Below are 17831 nucleotides of genomic sequence, written 5' to 3'. Positions count from 1 at the left end.
AGCTGACTTGAGCATGGTAATGAGGAAAGTACACTTGGGTTCATCTATCTGTTGCCAGGGTCTGTCAGGAGCTGGCTCCAACTGATTAGGTGAGCTCATTCCTCACAGGGTTTGGGAAAAAACAGGTGGCAAGGTAGGAGGTTGTAAATAGGCCAGTTACTCAAGCTGATTAGATTCCTGTAGTCCCTGGGGACCCTCCTTGTCTGCTTACACATTCATGGGACTATTATATAGAATATTTGCAATAGGGAATTTCAATAATATTATATTTTATACAAACTTTCAAGTGAGATTGACAGGACCAGAACTAGGAATTTCTAGATGGAATGTAGGAGTGTAGAAAGTTTGCTTAGTAAGTGGGCCTGACTTATGTAAGTTTCTTGAATTTAGAAGAATTAGAAAATTTGCTTATTAGTTGGCCTGATAAATGTATGCTTCTCGTTCTTGTATGAGAGGGAAAAAAATGGCTTCTGTTTACCTTTCTAGGTTCTTTGGCTGGACTAGAAATTAAATTGACAAGAGGCAGATTAACAAGAGAAAAACCATTTTAATTACATAGGTACTTACAGGAGTCCCACAAAATAAGAGACTTGAGGAAGGGTCACATGATTGAAGCTTATGTAGCATCCAGAGCTACAAAAAGTGATAGGGGTTTGGGGCTTCTGGGAGGGGTGGCAACACAAGTTATAAGAGCGTGAGGGCAGGACATGTGTGGTGAATAAAGGGTGTCTTGTGTAGATGAAAAGTTGCTCAAGTAATAAAAGTTGTTGCAGCCCTCTTGCTGATACAGTTACTTTTCCTAATGTAGATTTCCTTTAAAAATATTTTTTTTTCACAAAAGGACAGTTTTTCAAGGTTACTCTTGTGTCCGCAGTTTCTCAAAATAACTACCTCAAAATATGCCAAAGAAGTATATTTTTGGGTGGCATATTCTAGTCTCCTACAGTCTTATTTGGGGGTGGTGTGTCCTGAGCCCCAGCATCCCCATCTCCAGTGATTAGTTAGTGCCTCTTTTCTGTGGGTAAACTTGTCTTGTGATATGACTTGTTCCAGCTCACATCTGCAGGCTCTGCTGTATTCCATTTATTCAATCAATGTTGATTGCTTACCATGTGCCAGGCGTTATATGTATGTTCCAGGAGTACAGTGATGAATGAATTATCCTCTCATTGATAGCTTTGAAATGATTACCATTTGGTGCCTAGCTGTGCTTTAGTGCACGTGCTTCTGAAGTTTAAGAGTTCTTGTTGTCTTTGGACTTACCTTGTGATTAACCATAGTATATTATTATAATTTGTGGTGAGTCTAACAGAAGGCACCTCCAGGTGCAGAGACCTTTGCATTATGAAGGGGAATGGTATTTTGTAGACCCTGAATGAAAGAGAGGGAAGAGGAATGCCAGCGGGAAAACAATGCAAGATAATGCTGGGGACAGAGGTAGGGACTCTGAGAGGGACTATACTGTAGGAAAATTCCTCAGACAAGTCATAGAATATTATATTTGAGGGAAATGAAAGATCCGGCTTACAGATTAACAAGAAAAACATGACTCAGGAGATTTTTTTCTTTTTCTTTGCTTTCTAGCTATTTAGAGACTGGTTTGGACTTACAAACATGAAGGATGTGTTATGTACTTGAAATTCTTGGACAGTGAATGTTAGAGGTTTCTTACGGTAAGAGAACATGAACTAGAGCAGTTTACTGTTATCAACTAGATGCAGAGATTTTTGCAAAATCAGATGTGTGTGTGATTACTCACTTTAAAGACAGTATAATGAATTAATCCTGTCATTGACAGGTAACTTTGAAATGCCTACATTTGGTGCTTAGCAGTGCATGCGATTCTGAAGTTTAAGAATGTCTTTGGAGTTCCTATCAGTTTTTTTTTCCCTCTATTATTAGAAAATTTGGAAGGTTTTTTTTTACAGGTCATTCTAAGAGTTGCTCTCCCCGCCTTACACCTTTCCCCAAGGATGGAAACCTTTGACTTTTTTTTCCTGAGCCAAGTTTCATTTATATTTGGAAATTTAGCTAAAAGAGCCAGTGACTGACTTAAGGAGTCACCCACCGCTTAACACAAACTTTTTCTCCCTTGTTGTCAGTGGTGCTTTAGTTTTCTTTTACCATTTTCTAAGTATTTACATCAACATAATAGTGGATTTTTGCACTGAGTTTTCATTTTTTATTAAATCTTTAGTCTCCAATGTTAGATGTCCTAGAGTTGAGAAAATATGGCAAGGACATGGAGTTTGAAAGGCCTGGTTTCAATCCTGTCTCTGCACTTAATAATATCTTGAAGTCTCTGTTAGCTATAAAATGAGAGTAACTTCCTAGAGGGTGTGTGTGTATGTGTATATTAAATGTATATTAAATGTGTGTATGTGTATATTAAATGTATACTAAATATATATTGGGAACATTGGAAACAGTCTGGTGTATGGACGTTTAAACCTTCCCTCTGAAAGTTCGATTAATTGAGTGCTGAAATAAACTGACAGTAAACAGATGAACAAGATAAAGTGTGTACAAATTTATTGACATGCAAGCATGGGTGGGAGCTACAAAAAAAATACGAGATTCTAAAAAGGGCCAGGTGATTGAAGCCTAAATCCCCTCGTCATAAAGGGAGAAGTGGAGGATGCAGGCAGTTTTAGAGGAAGAGTAAATGATTTGAAGAGGAGACGAGTGTGCCTGAAGAGCAGACAATGGCCTGGGACAAAATTCCTCTGGGCTCTGGGAGAGATGATGACAATTTTTTGGGAAGGTGAGGGGCAGAACTGTACTGCAAACAAAAGTTGTCTTTGAAGGAGCTCTAGATATGGAAGTGGACTGGATGGGAACCATCTTGGATTTGGAATTGCTGGTCAAAGAGAGGACCATATTTAGGACATTTCCAGTTGAGGATCAGGGCGTATCACAGATCAGAAGTTTCATAAATGGGAAGGTACAAACCTTGAAAAACAGACTAGGGTCTTAATCACAACAGAAATGGCAACAAAACCCCCACATAATTGCAGGAAATGAAGGTGCACGGTTTCAAATACAGGAAAAATACAACTGGAAGATGCAAGTAACAAAGGGGAAAAAACTTTACGAATAAGGTGGCTTCTCTAACTTAGAATTTTTCTCATTGTTCACCTCTTCCTGTTTCCCTCTACTTAGGTTTAGCTAAGAAAATTCTTTCACCTTTTTTTTTTCTTTTTCACCTAGCCTTCTCCCCAATCCCCAGTTCTTTTCATTGTTTCATTTTCAGTCAAGATTTATGAAAACATGAACCATGCTAGAGATACACCTGATTTTTTTCTGGGATATTTGTTTGACTTTATAGTGAAAGATAAAACAGCAAAATAACAGTTTCAAAGACCTTGGCTTCTCCATAATATACTCAGTATTCTTATTGCACTTTATTAAACCACCGTAACAAACCACCTCAAAACCCGGTGGCATACCAAAATATTGTCACTCACACTCACAGATTTGCTGGTTGGCTAGGCTAGCTGTTTTCACATATGCCTCATTCTTCTTAGGCAAGTGGGCTACCAAGTCATATTCTTCTTTTTTTTTTTTTTTTTTTTTTTGAGACGGAGTCTCGCTCTGTCGCCCAGGCTGGAGTGCAGTGGCCGGATCTCAGCTCACTGCAAGCTCCGCCTCCCGGGTTCCTGCCATTCTCCTGCCTCAGCCTCCCGAGTAGCTGGGACTACAGGCGCCCGCCACCTCGCCTGGCTAGTTTTTTTTTTTTTATTTTTTAGTAGAGACGGGGTTTCACCGTGTTAGCCAGGATGGTCTCGATCTCCTGACCTCGTGATCCGCCCGTCTCGGCCTCCCAAAGTGCTGGGATTACAGGCTTGAGCCACCGCGCCCGGCCCATATTCTTCTTAAGTAGGTTGCAGAAGTTCAACTGGGTAAGCCCAGTGATGCAGGTATGTTTCATGTCTGCTTGCATGCTGGCTGCTAACATGCCATTGATCAAATCCCATCATCCATGACAAAAGGGAATACATCATGTGGGAGGAAGTAAAAAGTGGCAAAGAGTATGGATACAGGGATGGGAGAATTGGGAGTCTAGCATAGGCAGTGTAATCTTTTCTGGGATTTATATTTGTGTTTGTATTTTACCTTGTAGTCGTTAATTTGTATATATACTATTTTGTATTCTGCTTTAGCTTAATATGATTTTGTAAGGAAAACTTCTGAATAGATTATATATTTTTCACTTAAAAACAATAGTTGTATGTTTAACTCAGACTCTGCTTCTAAGTTGATCTGCATCAAAATCATTTGAAGTGCTTATTGAAATGCAGATCCTTAGACCTCAACCCAGACCCTCTAGAATCAGTCTCTGGGGATGAGGCCTGGACATCATTATTAACAAACTCATGGAGTCATCCTTCTGTACATTAAAGTTTGAGAACTGCTTTCTTAGTGGAAGGACGTGTGTTTGTATTAGTCTGTTCTCACATTGCTGTAAGGACATACCCGAGATTGGGTGATATGGTTAGGCTTTGGGTCCCCACCCAAATCTCATCTTAAATTGTAGTTCCCATAATCCCCATGTTTCGTGGGAGAGACCAGATGGAAATAACTGAATCATGGGGGCAGTTTCCCCCATCCTGTTCTCATGATAGTGAATAAGTGTCACAAGATCTGATGATTTTATAAAGAGCAGTTCCCCTGAAGACGCTCTCTTGCCTGCCCCCACGTAAGATGTGCCTTTGCTCCTCCTTCATCTTCAGCCATGATTGTGAGGCCTCAGCCATGTGGAACCATGATTCCATTAAACCTCTTTCCTTTATAAATTACCCAGTGTATTAGTCTGTTCTCATGCAACTAATGAAGACATACCTGAGACTGGGTAATTTATAAAGAAAAAAATGTTTCATGGACTCACAATTCCACATTGTCAGAGGCCTGACAATCGTGGCAGGAGGGAAAGGAGAAGCAGTAGCACATCTTACATGGTGGCAGGCAAGAGAGCATGTGCAGGGGAACTTTCCTTTACAAAACCGTCAGATCTCACAACACTTATTCACTGTCACAAGAACAGCATGGGAAAAACCCGCCTCCATGATTCAATTACCTTCTACCAGGTCCCTCCCATGACACATGAGGATTATGGGAGCTACAACTCAATATGAAATTTGGGTGGGGACAGCCATTTTTTAATTTTTATAATTAATGGCCATCAACACTTGTACAAATGACTAATTTCCTTGGGCACTCGGTAATTTTTTTCTGAGCCATGGTTGAATAATTTTCAGTTGAGGAAAATAATACTTTATGTATGAAATCAGATTTGGAGTGCTGGTAGCAGTGAGATTACAGACTTAAAAAAATTATAAAGAATTTTATATTAACTAAATGAAGACACTGAATTGAATAAAGGTAATTTCTGTAAAAGTTTTATGCCTTTAATTCATAATGTTGGGTACTGCATAGCTTAGTCATGATTCCATTGCTATTTATTGGTAATTTTCTAAATGAAAGTAGTATAAACCAAAAAGTATCTTAAGACAAGTCTCAATCAATTTAGAAAGTTTATTTTGGCAGGGTTAAGTACGCACCTGTGACACAGCCTCAGGAGGTCCTGACAACGTGTGTCCAAGGTGGTTGGGGTACAGCTTGCTTTTAGACATTTTAAGGAGACGTAATGTATCGGTCAATTCATGTAAGATTCACATTGGTTTAGTCTGGAAGTGAGGGACAAGTCTGGTCCCAGGGTGGCTTCCAGGTCATCAGTAGATTTGAACATATTCTGATTGGCAATTGGTTGAGTTATTATCAATAGAAAGGAATGTCTGGGTTAAGATAAGGGGTTTTGGAGATGTGGGTTTTATCATGTAAATGAAGCCTTCAAGTTGCAGGCTTTAGAGAGAATAGACTGAAAATGTTTCTTACCAGACTTAAGGTCTGTGTTTATGTTAATGCTGGAGCGGTATAATGAGGCATGTCCACCCCCCACTTCCAGTCATGGCCCGAACCAGTCTTTCGGGTTAAATTTTAGAGTGCCTTGAAGCTTCAAATTTTATTTTTGGTTTACGGTATAAAAACTGATAGGTTTAAGATAATTTTATTTTTCTCCTTTCAGCTTTGTAAATTTGGCAGTTCTTTTATTCATCCATTTTGATAGCTTCCTGACATTTTATATGACTTTGTTTGTGTACTTTATTATGTATTGTATTGTTGGATAATCTTGGTTATCCCAGCTCTGTGAAAAAATTTTATGGAAGTGAAAATTCCTTGATGGCATGGCAGACACTGCCAATGCCTATCCAATGAACATCTTTTCTTTTTGATAACAGAACCTTGATTTCATTTTCACAGCAGCCTTTGCCCACCCGAAAAATTCATTTCCCAATCTCCTTTGCAACCATGAGTGGCCATGCGAATGTGTATGCTTTGTGAGGCTTGTATAAGTGGAAGTTTGTAGGTGGGGCTTGTTAAAGAAGTCTCATTCATTTGGGAGACACCTTTTGTCCTTGACCCTTCTCTTTATCCTACCTAGAACTTGGACAGGATAGTGGAGGAGGAGACCATGCAGTGACAGACATTCTGATGCATGGTCCACATAAAGACTTGATGTTGGGTGTCCTTACTAGGTCTGAACTGCCCATTGTGTCTTCTAAGTTAGAAAAGAAAGACACTCCAGAGTATTGAAGCTGCTGTTTAGTTGGGAATCTGTTACATGTAGCTGAATATAGTTTCTACCTAATACAGATGATTTCTGTAAAAGATATTTGGGCTGCAATATCTTAAATTTTATTTTACAATTTGATGTCAACAAAGCTGAATGCAGGATATTTGAAAACTTTTTATTTTGAAATTTCAAATTTAAAGTTGCACGGCTTAGTACACAGAACTTCCATAACTTTTTTCTCCCCAAACCATTTGATAGTAAGTTGCAGGCATCATGCCCCTTTACCATTAAATTCTTCGGGATATATTTCCTAATAAAAAAGATACTCTCTTACTATACTGGAGTTATCAAATTCAAGAATTTAATATTAATAAAATGTCATTACTAAGCTGTGCATATTTATATTTCTCCAGTTGTCTCAACAATATCCTGCATAACATTTGGTATGGGATGCAATCAGCTCCCCCTTTGGCTGACATACTTCTTTAGTCTCCTTTAGGGTGGAGACTCCACCTGTTTTTTATGGCATAGACATTTTTGAAGATGATAGAATATTTATTTTTCATAGTGTCCTTCAGTTTGGGTTTGTGTGATGCTTCCTCAAGATGAGATATAGGTTGTGCATTTTCGCCAGGGCTGTATCACAGATTATAGAGTGTCAGGAGGCACACACTGCCGTTGTATCCCATGATTGGTAATACTAACTTTGACCTCTTGGTTAAGGTGGTGACTGTCAGGTTTTGCACTGTTGTTACAGTAGGTAGCTAGTCAGACGTGAGCAGGGCAGAAGAGGGCCTCCCCCCAGGAATGTCAGGCAACCATTAGGTGGTGGTCAGGCTGTTATTAACTAACCGTCTCTCTAAAATAATAATTGGTCACAGCGGGCAGCAGGGAAAGGCAGTCTCCCAATAGATAGAAACACCTGAAACTGGTCGTCAGCAGCTTCCTGATAAGATCCCAGGATTTGAGTGAATGAGCTTAAGCATATATGCACTAAGAGGCAAAACGGTGGAGTTTAACTGACATACAACCTTCCTTTAGGAACACCCAACTGGTAAGGGAAAAATGCCTTAAGTGAGCACGGGCACAATTTCAGTAAACACACTGTGCGTGCAGCCCCTCCCCAGTGCTGGCAGGCCACTGCGCCTGTGGACAGCCACCCTATAGGAAGAATCAGGGGAGAAGAAATGCAAACCCTGGAGGCATGCCAATGTATAAAACCCCAAGTCAAAGGTCAGCTGTTCACTGGATCTTTCAAGTTGCCCGCTTGGCCCCCTTCCAAGTGTGCTTTACTTCCTTTCATTCCTGCTCTAAAACTTTTTAACAGACTTTCACTCCTGCTCTAAAAACTTGCCTTGGTCTCTCTCTCTGCCTTATGCCCCTTGGTCAAATTCTTTCTTCTGAAGAGGCAAGAAGTGAGCTTGCTGTAGACCTGTACGGGTTCACTGCTGTTAACAAAATAAAGTCATTCTTCCTCCCTTTATAATTTGTGGAAGAGAATTTTAAATGATGTAAATATTCTGTTCACGATCAAACTTTTCATTCAGTAGTTTTAGCATCCATTGAAGATTCCTGACTGAATTATTACTGAGATAAATGTGAAACATCTTTTTAAAAAAGATTTCAATAGATCCTATTCTGTTGACTAGGTTTGCTTTTCCTATCATATCCACTGTGATTAATTTATTTCATGGTACTGTTTTATAGTGTTGGGAACTTTAAGAAATACAGAGATATAAGGAGGAAGTTGGTTTTTATGTAGGGGTCCTCCAAGAGTTTGATAGTGAAATCCTGTCTCTACATCTTTTCCCCTCCAATACAATGTAATATGCAATCAGTTATGTAGGCCAATAGCATATAAAGAACTGAAGCAAATGGGGGCAAATGATCTGTTCAATTTAGAATCTTTTATGACTGACTGCACAGTGAAATGATCCTCTTTTTAAAGTAGATCTGAGGATCTCCATGGTATAATTACCCACTGAGTTATGTCTTGCCAAAACATGTCTTTTCTAAAGATGTTTCTCTCTTTGTGCTTAACCATCGTGGATAAGACTCCTTTTCTTGTTAGATGGCATAAATGAGGGGTTGAAGAAAAAGAAACTGCTAATTAAATAAGACTTATTGGGGAGTAATTAGAGAAGATACTTTTTTGAAACATGAGAATGAAATAAGGGTTCTCCACAGCATAATTCATTCTTTCTAAAAAAATGAAATTGGCCTTTCTCAAGTTCTTTTTCCATTTTTACTCTAATTTATTCTGTTTTGTTTGTTCGTTTTGGAAAACCAAAGGTCGTTTGTTTCGGAAAACCAAAGGTCATTTGTTTTCTTTTCCTAGTATATTTTCAGAGTTGAGAATATAATGATTTTGGTTTTTTCCTCCCTCTAGCACCAGCAAACGTTTTTGAATCAACTGAGAGAAATTACTGGGATTAATGACACCCAGATACTACAGCAAGCCTTGAAGGTATGACCTCTGTTTTATGATACACAGTTTGTGCTATATGCTCATCTCTAGTGTGTATTATATTTGATAAGTTTTTTGTTTTTTTTTTTGGTTATACCATGTGGTAGTTTTAGAGATACAGGAATGGACTTTGTAAAGTAAAATCCTCAGTTAACGAACTGCAGTTTTGAGCATGTTAGCTTTCAGCAGTCTGATGTCCATGATACCTTAGAGTGACAGATAATCTCTTTCTGTATATGAAATGCTTTTTGTGCAAAATAGTGGGATGTGAATCCTAATTCAAATGGATGGTTTTACTTACAAGCTATGATTTTAGAGTTTAAATGAGGGTGCAAGGTGGGGTGTATTAGAGGATGAGGTGTAAGAGAAGGGAAAAGTAGAAAATTAATAGAAGGCTGAAAGCTTACATTTTTCTTCTCCCAAGAAGCAGAGATATAAATTTGTACCCATTCAGCTAATGACACCCTAAGTTAAACGTTCAATTTCAAACTCTTCAGTACAGGCAACAACTAAAATGTGTCACTTTGGTCATATCTTAGTTGGACCTTCGTTTTCACACAGACATCCAAATGAGTCATATCATATGGATACTCACATTGAAAAAGAGTGAATGAAAGCTATTTAAGAAACAGAACTGTACAGTATTTTAAGCTTATTTGCATATTACTACTATAGGCTAAAAACAATATAGCATTTTTGCCATTGCAGTTATATACACAGCTCCAATCCTTTGGAACTCGATTTCAAGCCTAGAGTTCTTTATTCATTTTTAGAAATAATCTATCAGATGATTATAATAAAAGTCATTATAATAATAAGTAGTACTGCTTAAACATTTAGTACTACCAGGCAGTATTTTAAGTACTTTATGTGGGCTAACTCATCCTAATAATAACTCTATGAGATAAGTATTAGTTTCATCCCCCTTTTGAAAAGATGAGCAACAGGGAGGTTAAAGTAACTTGCCCAAGATCACACAGCCTGTATGTGGAGAAGCTTGGAATAGAAACCAAGGCAGCCTGATCCCAGGGTACCACACTTAATTTATGCTTCTTTTACTAGAAGCTTTGCTTCACCTTATTCTCCCATCAGGAAAATCATGAAATAGTCGTGTTTAGAGCATTAATGCGGGGTGTATGAAGCCACTGTAAGTATTTGGAGAGGAAGCAGAGATTATGACATTTAGATAATTGCTAGTCCCTTTTTATTCTGATAAATATCATTGCTAAATTCCATGTTTGTTTTCAGAAACTGCCTTTTTCATTATGTATTGCTGAGTGTGAGGCCATAGCCTATGACCTTGCCAGGGTAAATTGGGGAGTTCGCTTTTTTTTTTTTTTTTTAATCTTAGAAAATATATAGCTCGAATGAAGTCTTATCCACATTTCCTTTGATGTAGGTTGTGTGAAGCATAGGTATTTTTAATTTTCCAAAATTTATGTTTCAGTTGCCAGTAGCTGGGGGAAAAGAGTGTATTTAAACCTTAATTGTTGGCCATTATAAATACTGACAAGAAGTCTACTTTTGGGCACTGTAACGTCATTGATTAATTTTGGTACTTTTCATTTGAGAAAATGTTTTTAGCTCTAAAAAGTAAATGAACTTCAAGTTGTGTAAATTCCTGCTGTTTTTTAAAATTATTATGTGAGGTAATATATGAAACACAGCACATTTCTTGGCATATAGTAAGTGCTCAATAAATGTTAGCCATCATTGAGATTTATTTTGTTATTAGATTACTTATTTAACATAGTGTATCTTACATTTTGGATGAGTCACTTAGGAATTGTCTAATGATCATGACGGATAGCATACTTGAAAGCCGTGGTGCTTTTGAAACTGCACCCTTACCCCTCTCGTCACTGACTGCTAGAATTGGGGTAGGTCTTGGGGACTTTATTCTGCCAGCTGCTCGGTCCTTAAATTTTGGAATCATCCTGATCCTGCTTCTGTCATATCCCACATTTAATAAGAAAGCAATAATATTGGACGCTGTCTTCTGCCCTTTCTTTCCTGTAGTCTGTTCTTAATATATAGTCAGAGTAAACACTTTAAAATGTAAGTCATACTGTGTCATTGCTTTTCAAAACACTCCACTGGCTTCTTATTACACCCGTGTGCATGTCTGAGTTCTTAGGGAACCTACAGAACCTTTCATGTTCTGGTTTTCTTTTTTCTTTTTCTTTGAGACGGGGTCTCGCTCTGTCGCCCAGCCTGGAGTGCAGTGGCGCGATATTGGCTCACTGCAAGCTCTGCCTCCTGGGTTCACGCCATTCTCCTGCCTCAGCTTCCCGAGTTGCTGGGACTACAGGCGCCGCCACCACACCCAGCTAATTTTTTGTATTTTTAGTAGAGACGGGGTTTCACCGTGTTAGCCAGGATGGTCTCGATCTCCTGACTTTGTGATCCGCTCACCTCAGCCTCCCAAAGTGCTGGGATTACAGGCGTGAGCCCCTTGCCTGGCTAATGGTCTGGTTTTCTGTTACAAAGATAGCTTCGTTATGAATATCTGGGTTTCCTGTGTTGTTTCAGTTAACTGTCTTAGTGCTAGCGTTTTACTTGTCAGTTGTGCAGAGAATATAAAGTTGTAACTGGGCACGTCTCTTCTCATTTTGCTGTTTTAAAAATTCTTATTCTGGCATCTGCTTTCTTCAAAATGAACTTTAGAATACTTTTATTCGGCTGTGCTTTTGATGAGAACTGTGTAAAATGTATATGTTTAATTTGAGCAGGATTGTCATCTTGACAGTGTTGAGTATTTCTGTCCAGAATTCTGTGTGTCTTTCCATAGTTCCACATTATCAAGCCCTTCAGTACATTTTGCCATTTTCTTCCTGTGAGTCCTTGACATTTTGCTGAAATTTGCCCCTAAGTAAGTATCCAGCACCCAGATTAAAAGGAATATCTTTTATTGTCCTTGTTTGTAGAAGTACTAATTTAAATACCCATTTTGCACTCTTCCGTATGGCAGGTTCCAGAAGACATTTTTTAGTTTATTTGTTCAAAAGTAGAAGTTTGTGATTGACTCTTATTAAGCAGATAGGAAAGTAATGAAGACTAAGAAATTAGAGATGGATTTTTACATTGTATCAGTAGTTTTAATTAGTAAAAAAGGTATTACTGTTGGTATAGTATACTTTATGTATGATGCATTTACACTATAAAATTAGAATCATATAGATTAATTGCAAATCTAAAGCAGTTTTGTTCTAGAGTGTTAGTTATGGAGGATATTGTATAAAGTTATTTCAAAACACTTGATACTCTTTTCTTGATATTTGAAGGATAGTAATGGAAACTTGGAATTAGCAGTGGCTTTCCTTACTGCGAAGAATGCTAAGACCCCTCAGCAGGAGGAGGCAACTTACTACCAAACAGCACTTCCTGGCAATGATAGATACATCAGTGTGGGAAGCCAGGCAGATACAAGTAAGTTTTCTTTCTTTTCTTATTATTTTAATAGAAACATACTGAAAAACTTTTGTTGGTATAATATATTAATGTTGCTTAAGCAGAGGTAAAGAACCAATAAAGAACTCTATTAACCTTGGTTCTTTTTAGTGTAGTTGAAAAGAGCATATATTATCTTTTTCAGATTATAAGGAAAAGATTTTATGTAAGTTATATGGTTTTTCATAGAGCATTTCATATAGTATTTATTGCTTTGAAATATCGAATAGCTGCAGTTATATTCATAAAAGGAAGAACTAGAATTTTTAATGGGCACCGTTATTTTGTAGATTTTAAGTGCTGGTAGAGGCTTTAGTATTACTTCTGAGGTTAAAGTATTATTTCTAATTGCTGATAGATTTACCATTTAATAAAATTTCCCTTTCCTTTTCCCCGCTTCCAAACGAAGCTTTGGCGAAGAAGTTTATTAATGTGTAATGAAATTGCCCTTCATCCGAAAGGAAAAAAAGAAAAGAAAACTTGGAAAAAGTGTTCTGGAGATACACACAAATACATACATGTGGAAGATTCTATGTGGGACTTAAGTTTTTCTTCATAATATGAATACTTTATACTTGTGTAGCACACAGTTTTTCAAACTATGTTCAGTTACCTCCATGTCTCATTATAGTTTAATAATTGTACTACATAAAAATAGTTACTTTTATGCATTATGGATTTACAAAGTTTGATTATTGACATATATTTGGAGAGAATTTCTTATTTTGTTTGTAGACATTCTCAAAGTCAGGAAGCAACTGGAAAAGAACTCGTTTACGTAGATGTTTATTAATGTTTATTGATAAAATATTTTAATTTTTAGTTTTCAGGATAATCTTAGTATTTTTGCTACACAGATGATCTTGTGTCAGAGAAAATTAGAATATTCCTGTCTCAGTTAATGGGTGATGGGAGAATTTTTGTAGCATCTATAAGACAGACCCGTTTACTTAGTGTCTAAGTTCAAGGCAAACTGTGACTTGACCCCAATCCACATTTCTAGCCTCATTTTCCACTGTTTTCCTCCTGTCATTCAACACTGTGATAATACAGAACGGCTTGAAGTTCTCTCGTACTCAGTGCTATTTAATTTCTCTGTCTTTACATGTGCTGTTTCTTCTGTTTGAATGCACTCTGGCCTTTTCCTCTCTCGCCTAATTTGTTGTGGTCTTGAAAGATTTAGCCAAAGAGCTGCTTGCTGGAGAATGTTTTTCCTGGCCTCTAGCTAGGACCAAGTGCTTCTCCAGCATCCAGGGCATGCTTCTGTCTTAATGAGCACTCTGTTATTTTGAAATGATTTCCTTGAACATTATTGGTGCTCAAAAAATGTTCACTGAGTTATTTTTGATAATATGTGCAGTAAAGCTCTTTCAAAACCAATGAAAGGGAAAGAAGTTGAGAAGTTTGTTGCAAAAAGTTGAAAGAGAAGTGGTATAAATATCAGACAAATGAGTACTTAATAATATTTCGGATATTTCAAAGTTCCAAGACTCGAGGGGAAAAAGAAACTAGATGGGTGATAAAAGGGAAAAGGATAATTTTGCCTAAAATGTTCCTGATTTAAGTGAAGCAAATAGGAAATTGACTAAACAGAGATCATTGTTGTTAGTTGTGAACTCTTAATATAGATGGTATACTTGGTGACATGACATAGTATATTTATAGAAAAGGGGGAAATTAGGATTATATGTGTCCTACACAAAAGAAAATATTTGCTGTGCAAAGTGAGAAAATACTGCATAAGGCAAGTGGTTACACCTGTTTAAAATTTTAGATAGGGAATAGTGAAAATATTATGGAGGACAAATAAAATTTGAATAGGTTCCCTTAGGGAGAAGGCAACCTAATTTCAGGAGGCGTGTGTCTCATTTGCTGATAATTAAAACTTTTTTTGTGTGTTTGTGGATCTCTTGAAAAATATTCACGAAGTAATTTTATTTTCCACTTGAAATAGAAAGTAGAGAAATGAAGTTTCTGTTGTCATCTCAACTGATTGTCATATTGAGTAAATTGCTTGCTGTTGTGGTTTCTTTATCCATAAAACACATAATACATAATATGTATTAAGTGCTTTCCCTCTAATCAGGATGCCAGTTGGGATAGTGTGTCCATAAAGTTGGTTTGAGATTATTGACAGCAAACAGTTGTAGGAATTTAATGTGGTGATTGTACTATGATAGTATCAAACCAGAAAAAAAAAATTAACTGATGGAGTAACAGTAATACTTTTCCATTAAACATACCTGCCAGTAGTGTCCAAATACAGTGTTACATGGTTTAAAACTGAGAAAGTGAGGAGATATCATGCATTTCAGCAGGTATTACAAAAATACTCTTTAAGTGACTGTGCAGTTACTGTTGAGCAGAAATGAAGTCCTGTATTTTTAATTCTTGGAAGATGTGGTAAAACGTGGGAAGGAAAGAGAAAATAATTACAAATAGATATATATTCAAATGCAGGCCTCTATTAAAAAAAATCTACCTAACGGCTGTAGGAATGTGGAAGAATAGATCAGAGTGTGAGAGTTTTCAAGGGATTGTTGTAGATATAAAAACCCTTTTTGAACACTTTCTCCATTTTGTATGAAATACATTGTTATTTAAAGGTTGACCACAGTTTCACTTAATTCTTTCAAATATGGCAGGGATTTTTATTTTCAATTTTTTTCCATTCTTCTTTTTTAGGTATAAAATCTCTTAAAACCAGGGCTAAAGCAGAAACAAAGTCATGCTAACTTTAAGTATATTATCTGTTGGTTGCAGTACTGACAAAACGTCTGTCTTCTGAAATAAAAATCTCCAATACCAAATACATATGCCTCCTGTTGATATGAGCTGGAATATCACTGTTTACAATAGACTGTTTCTTTTAGAAGGAATAAAACTTTTTTTTCTTTTTTTGCTGACTAGAAAAATGTGGTTTTTAAACTAATATCACATGGAAGTTATATTTGGGACATATGGAGAAATTTTTGTTTATGCATACCTGGTATGTCAGAGGCTAAACTAAATTATGTCACTGGATTTGAAAAACAATTTGTGAGCCTTCCTTTAATATTGAAGAAGTAAATATATTTTCAGTAGTTGGACAATTATATGCCTTCTTGGTGTATTTTTTACCTTTTACTTTTGAGAAAGAAAGGAGACATATCAGGGAAAGCTTGTGCTCTGCATAAAAAAGAGTTTAGAAGTCATATACCTGATGTCTTTATATTACTTGATTACATTCCATACTGTAATTCTGTTGAATTCTGGGAGAAAGCCCAAATCATTTGTACTATGATTAGCAAACATTCTAGGTAGCTTTTTTAATTATTTGGATATCCTGTCCAGATCAAATATTATAGATTGTCAAATGAGTGCCTCTTGTCCCTGGCGTAAATTGAGAATAAAATTGTTTTGGAGTTTTGCTGTCAAAAACACAAATGAAAATGAGACCAGGACACAATGCCAGGTATTGAGCATTATAGGTGTGATTAGCAGTCAGAGGAGAGATTCTGCCAAGTTTTTGTGTCATGGCAAACTCTGTCATAGACATGACCATACAGGGCTTTCGCCCAATTTGAAATCTAATAGTAATGCTTTTTATTTCGTGACCGTTAAATTCTTTGGAACATTTTTAAAACAGGAAAAAAACAGTATATGCTCTCCAGAACAAGATGTGCTACAATTGAGCGATCAAAAGATAAGAGGGATTTGGGTAGGTAATTTTAACACAGAAAGTAATGCCACGTATTGACTTAAGTTTTAGAGAAATTGATATAAGACTTGGAATGAATGTTAGGTGGTAAGACTCTTCAAACATTTATAAGCCGTGTTTTTTTTTTTTTTTTTTTTCCCTAAAACATCTTGAATTATTTGGAAAGATGGCATGGAAAGGGAGAAAAACCTGGAGGTTCTATCCTAGAATTCTAGTTATGGCTATCTTGCTTGGCCACAGTAATAGTGATTTAAACTGTGATAAATAGATCCAATTCTAGTGCTTTTATTCTTAGGATGATTCGCTTATGCTAAACAGTTGAGGATATTATTAATTGAACACTGATACTTTTCCCACTGCCCAGGTAACTTCAGTTTTTCCCTAGGAATTTCTAAGATGTAAAACGGTTTTTGATGACTCACAGAAAGTCAAGATGAAGCCTAAAACATGAGATGCTAAATGGTGTGAAAATTTAGGTGCATTTAGGTGCTTTTGATAGGTGCAATTAGGTGCTTCAAATTGATTAGATGCATTTTATTAGATATGAACTGCAGAATGACTTGTATAACTCGATTTTTCTTCAGTTTTGGGTTAGAATGATAGCCATGGTCTTTGTACTTTTGTTGACTAAGGTGGGAGCTTAATTTTACTTTTTTTCACAATAAAAATTGAAAAACAGTAGAATTCATGACAAAACTCTGGAATGACTCCCTTACTACTCATTTTCCTTACTTACCAATGCTGCCACTGTGATTTTAGCAGCTATTATTAGAAACAGAACTAGACCATTTAAAGCTGAGCTGTTCAATACAGTTGCCACTAGTCACACGTGGCAATTAAAATGAAATAATATTGAAATTCTGTTTCTCAGTGGCACTTGAAATGCGTAATTCTGGTGGCTACCAGATCAGTGCAGATAATGCTGCATTTCCATCATCACAGAAAGTTCTAATTTACAACACTGTGTTAGAGAATCTGAATTTAACAGTGAGAAAATTAGAAAAGTAGGAACATCTGAAGGAAGCTGAGAGCAAGGGAGAATGGGAGAGTGAAGTGGGAAACACTTTATGTTGTTTATGTCTTCTGGCTTTGAAGATTCTTGCAACATGATACCTAACTATGCTGTCTGCCCTTTCACTTGAAAGATGTTGAATGGATAGAGGATATGTTCTCATCTTCTGATCAGTGCCACTGTGAAGATGACTCACTAGTGTTTAGCTCTATTCCCTATTTCTGTAACAAATATTTATGATATGTTCTCATCTTCTAATCAGTGCCACTGTAAAGATGACTCACCAGTGTTTAGCTCTATTCCCTATTCTTTAACAAATACTTATTGTCTAATATGTAGCAAGTACTTTTATGGACCATTAAGAAACCATACAGAGTCTCAGTTTACATAGAGGGAAGACAGTACACAGTAAACAAACAGTGTCAGATAGTAATAAGTAGTTCCTGAAGAACAGTGGACCTGGACATAGACAGAGAAGGTGGTGGGGGTGTGCTTGTCGGCTGGGCATAGGATGATACGTGATTTTAAGTCGTGTAGAAGAGCTCATATTTGTACAGACACCTGAGCG

At 36.9% G+C, this 17831-nt stretch overlaps 1 protein-coding gene across 5 annotated transcripts in view; it reads left to right on the top strand.

Annotated features, from left to right (window-relative positions):
* USP25 (ubiquitin specific peptidase 25) overlaps nucleotides 1–17831 on the top strand; it is a 143918-nt gene that overhangs the window by 22202 nt on the left and 103885 nt on the right. For all 5 annotated transcript variants that reach the window (XM_025380109.1, XM_025380107.1, XM_025380106.1 and 2 more), the window contains exons 2-3: nucleotides 9024–9101; nucleotides 12386–12530. Coding sequence is in view for 3 of the 5 variants with exons in the window: in XM_025380107.1 (XP_025235892.1) it covers nucleotides 9024–9101; nucleotides 12386–12530 (223 nt within the window). In the remaining 2 variants the exon portion in view is untranslated. The remainder of the gene's footprint in view (nucleotides 1–9023; nucleotides 9102–12385; nucleotides 12531–17831) is intronic.

The sequence above is a fragment of the Theropithecus gelada genome, chromosome 3 (genome assembly GCF_003255815.1).
Source record: "Theropithecus gelada isolate Dixy chromosome 3, Tgel_1.0, whole genome shotgun sequence".
Classification (NCBI taxonomy): domain Eukaryota; kingdom Metazoa; phylum Chordata; class Mammalia; order Primates; family Cercopithecidae; genus Theropithecus; species Theropithecus gelada.
Note: the sequence above shows the minus strand (reverse complement) of the source record. Positions and strands in the feature narration are given on the sequence as shown.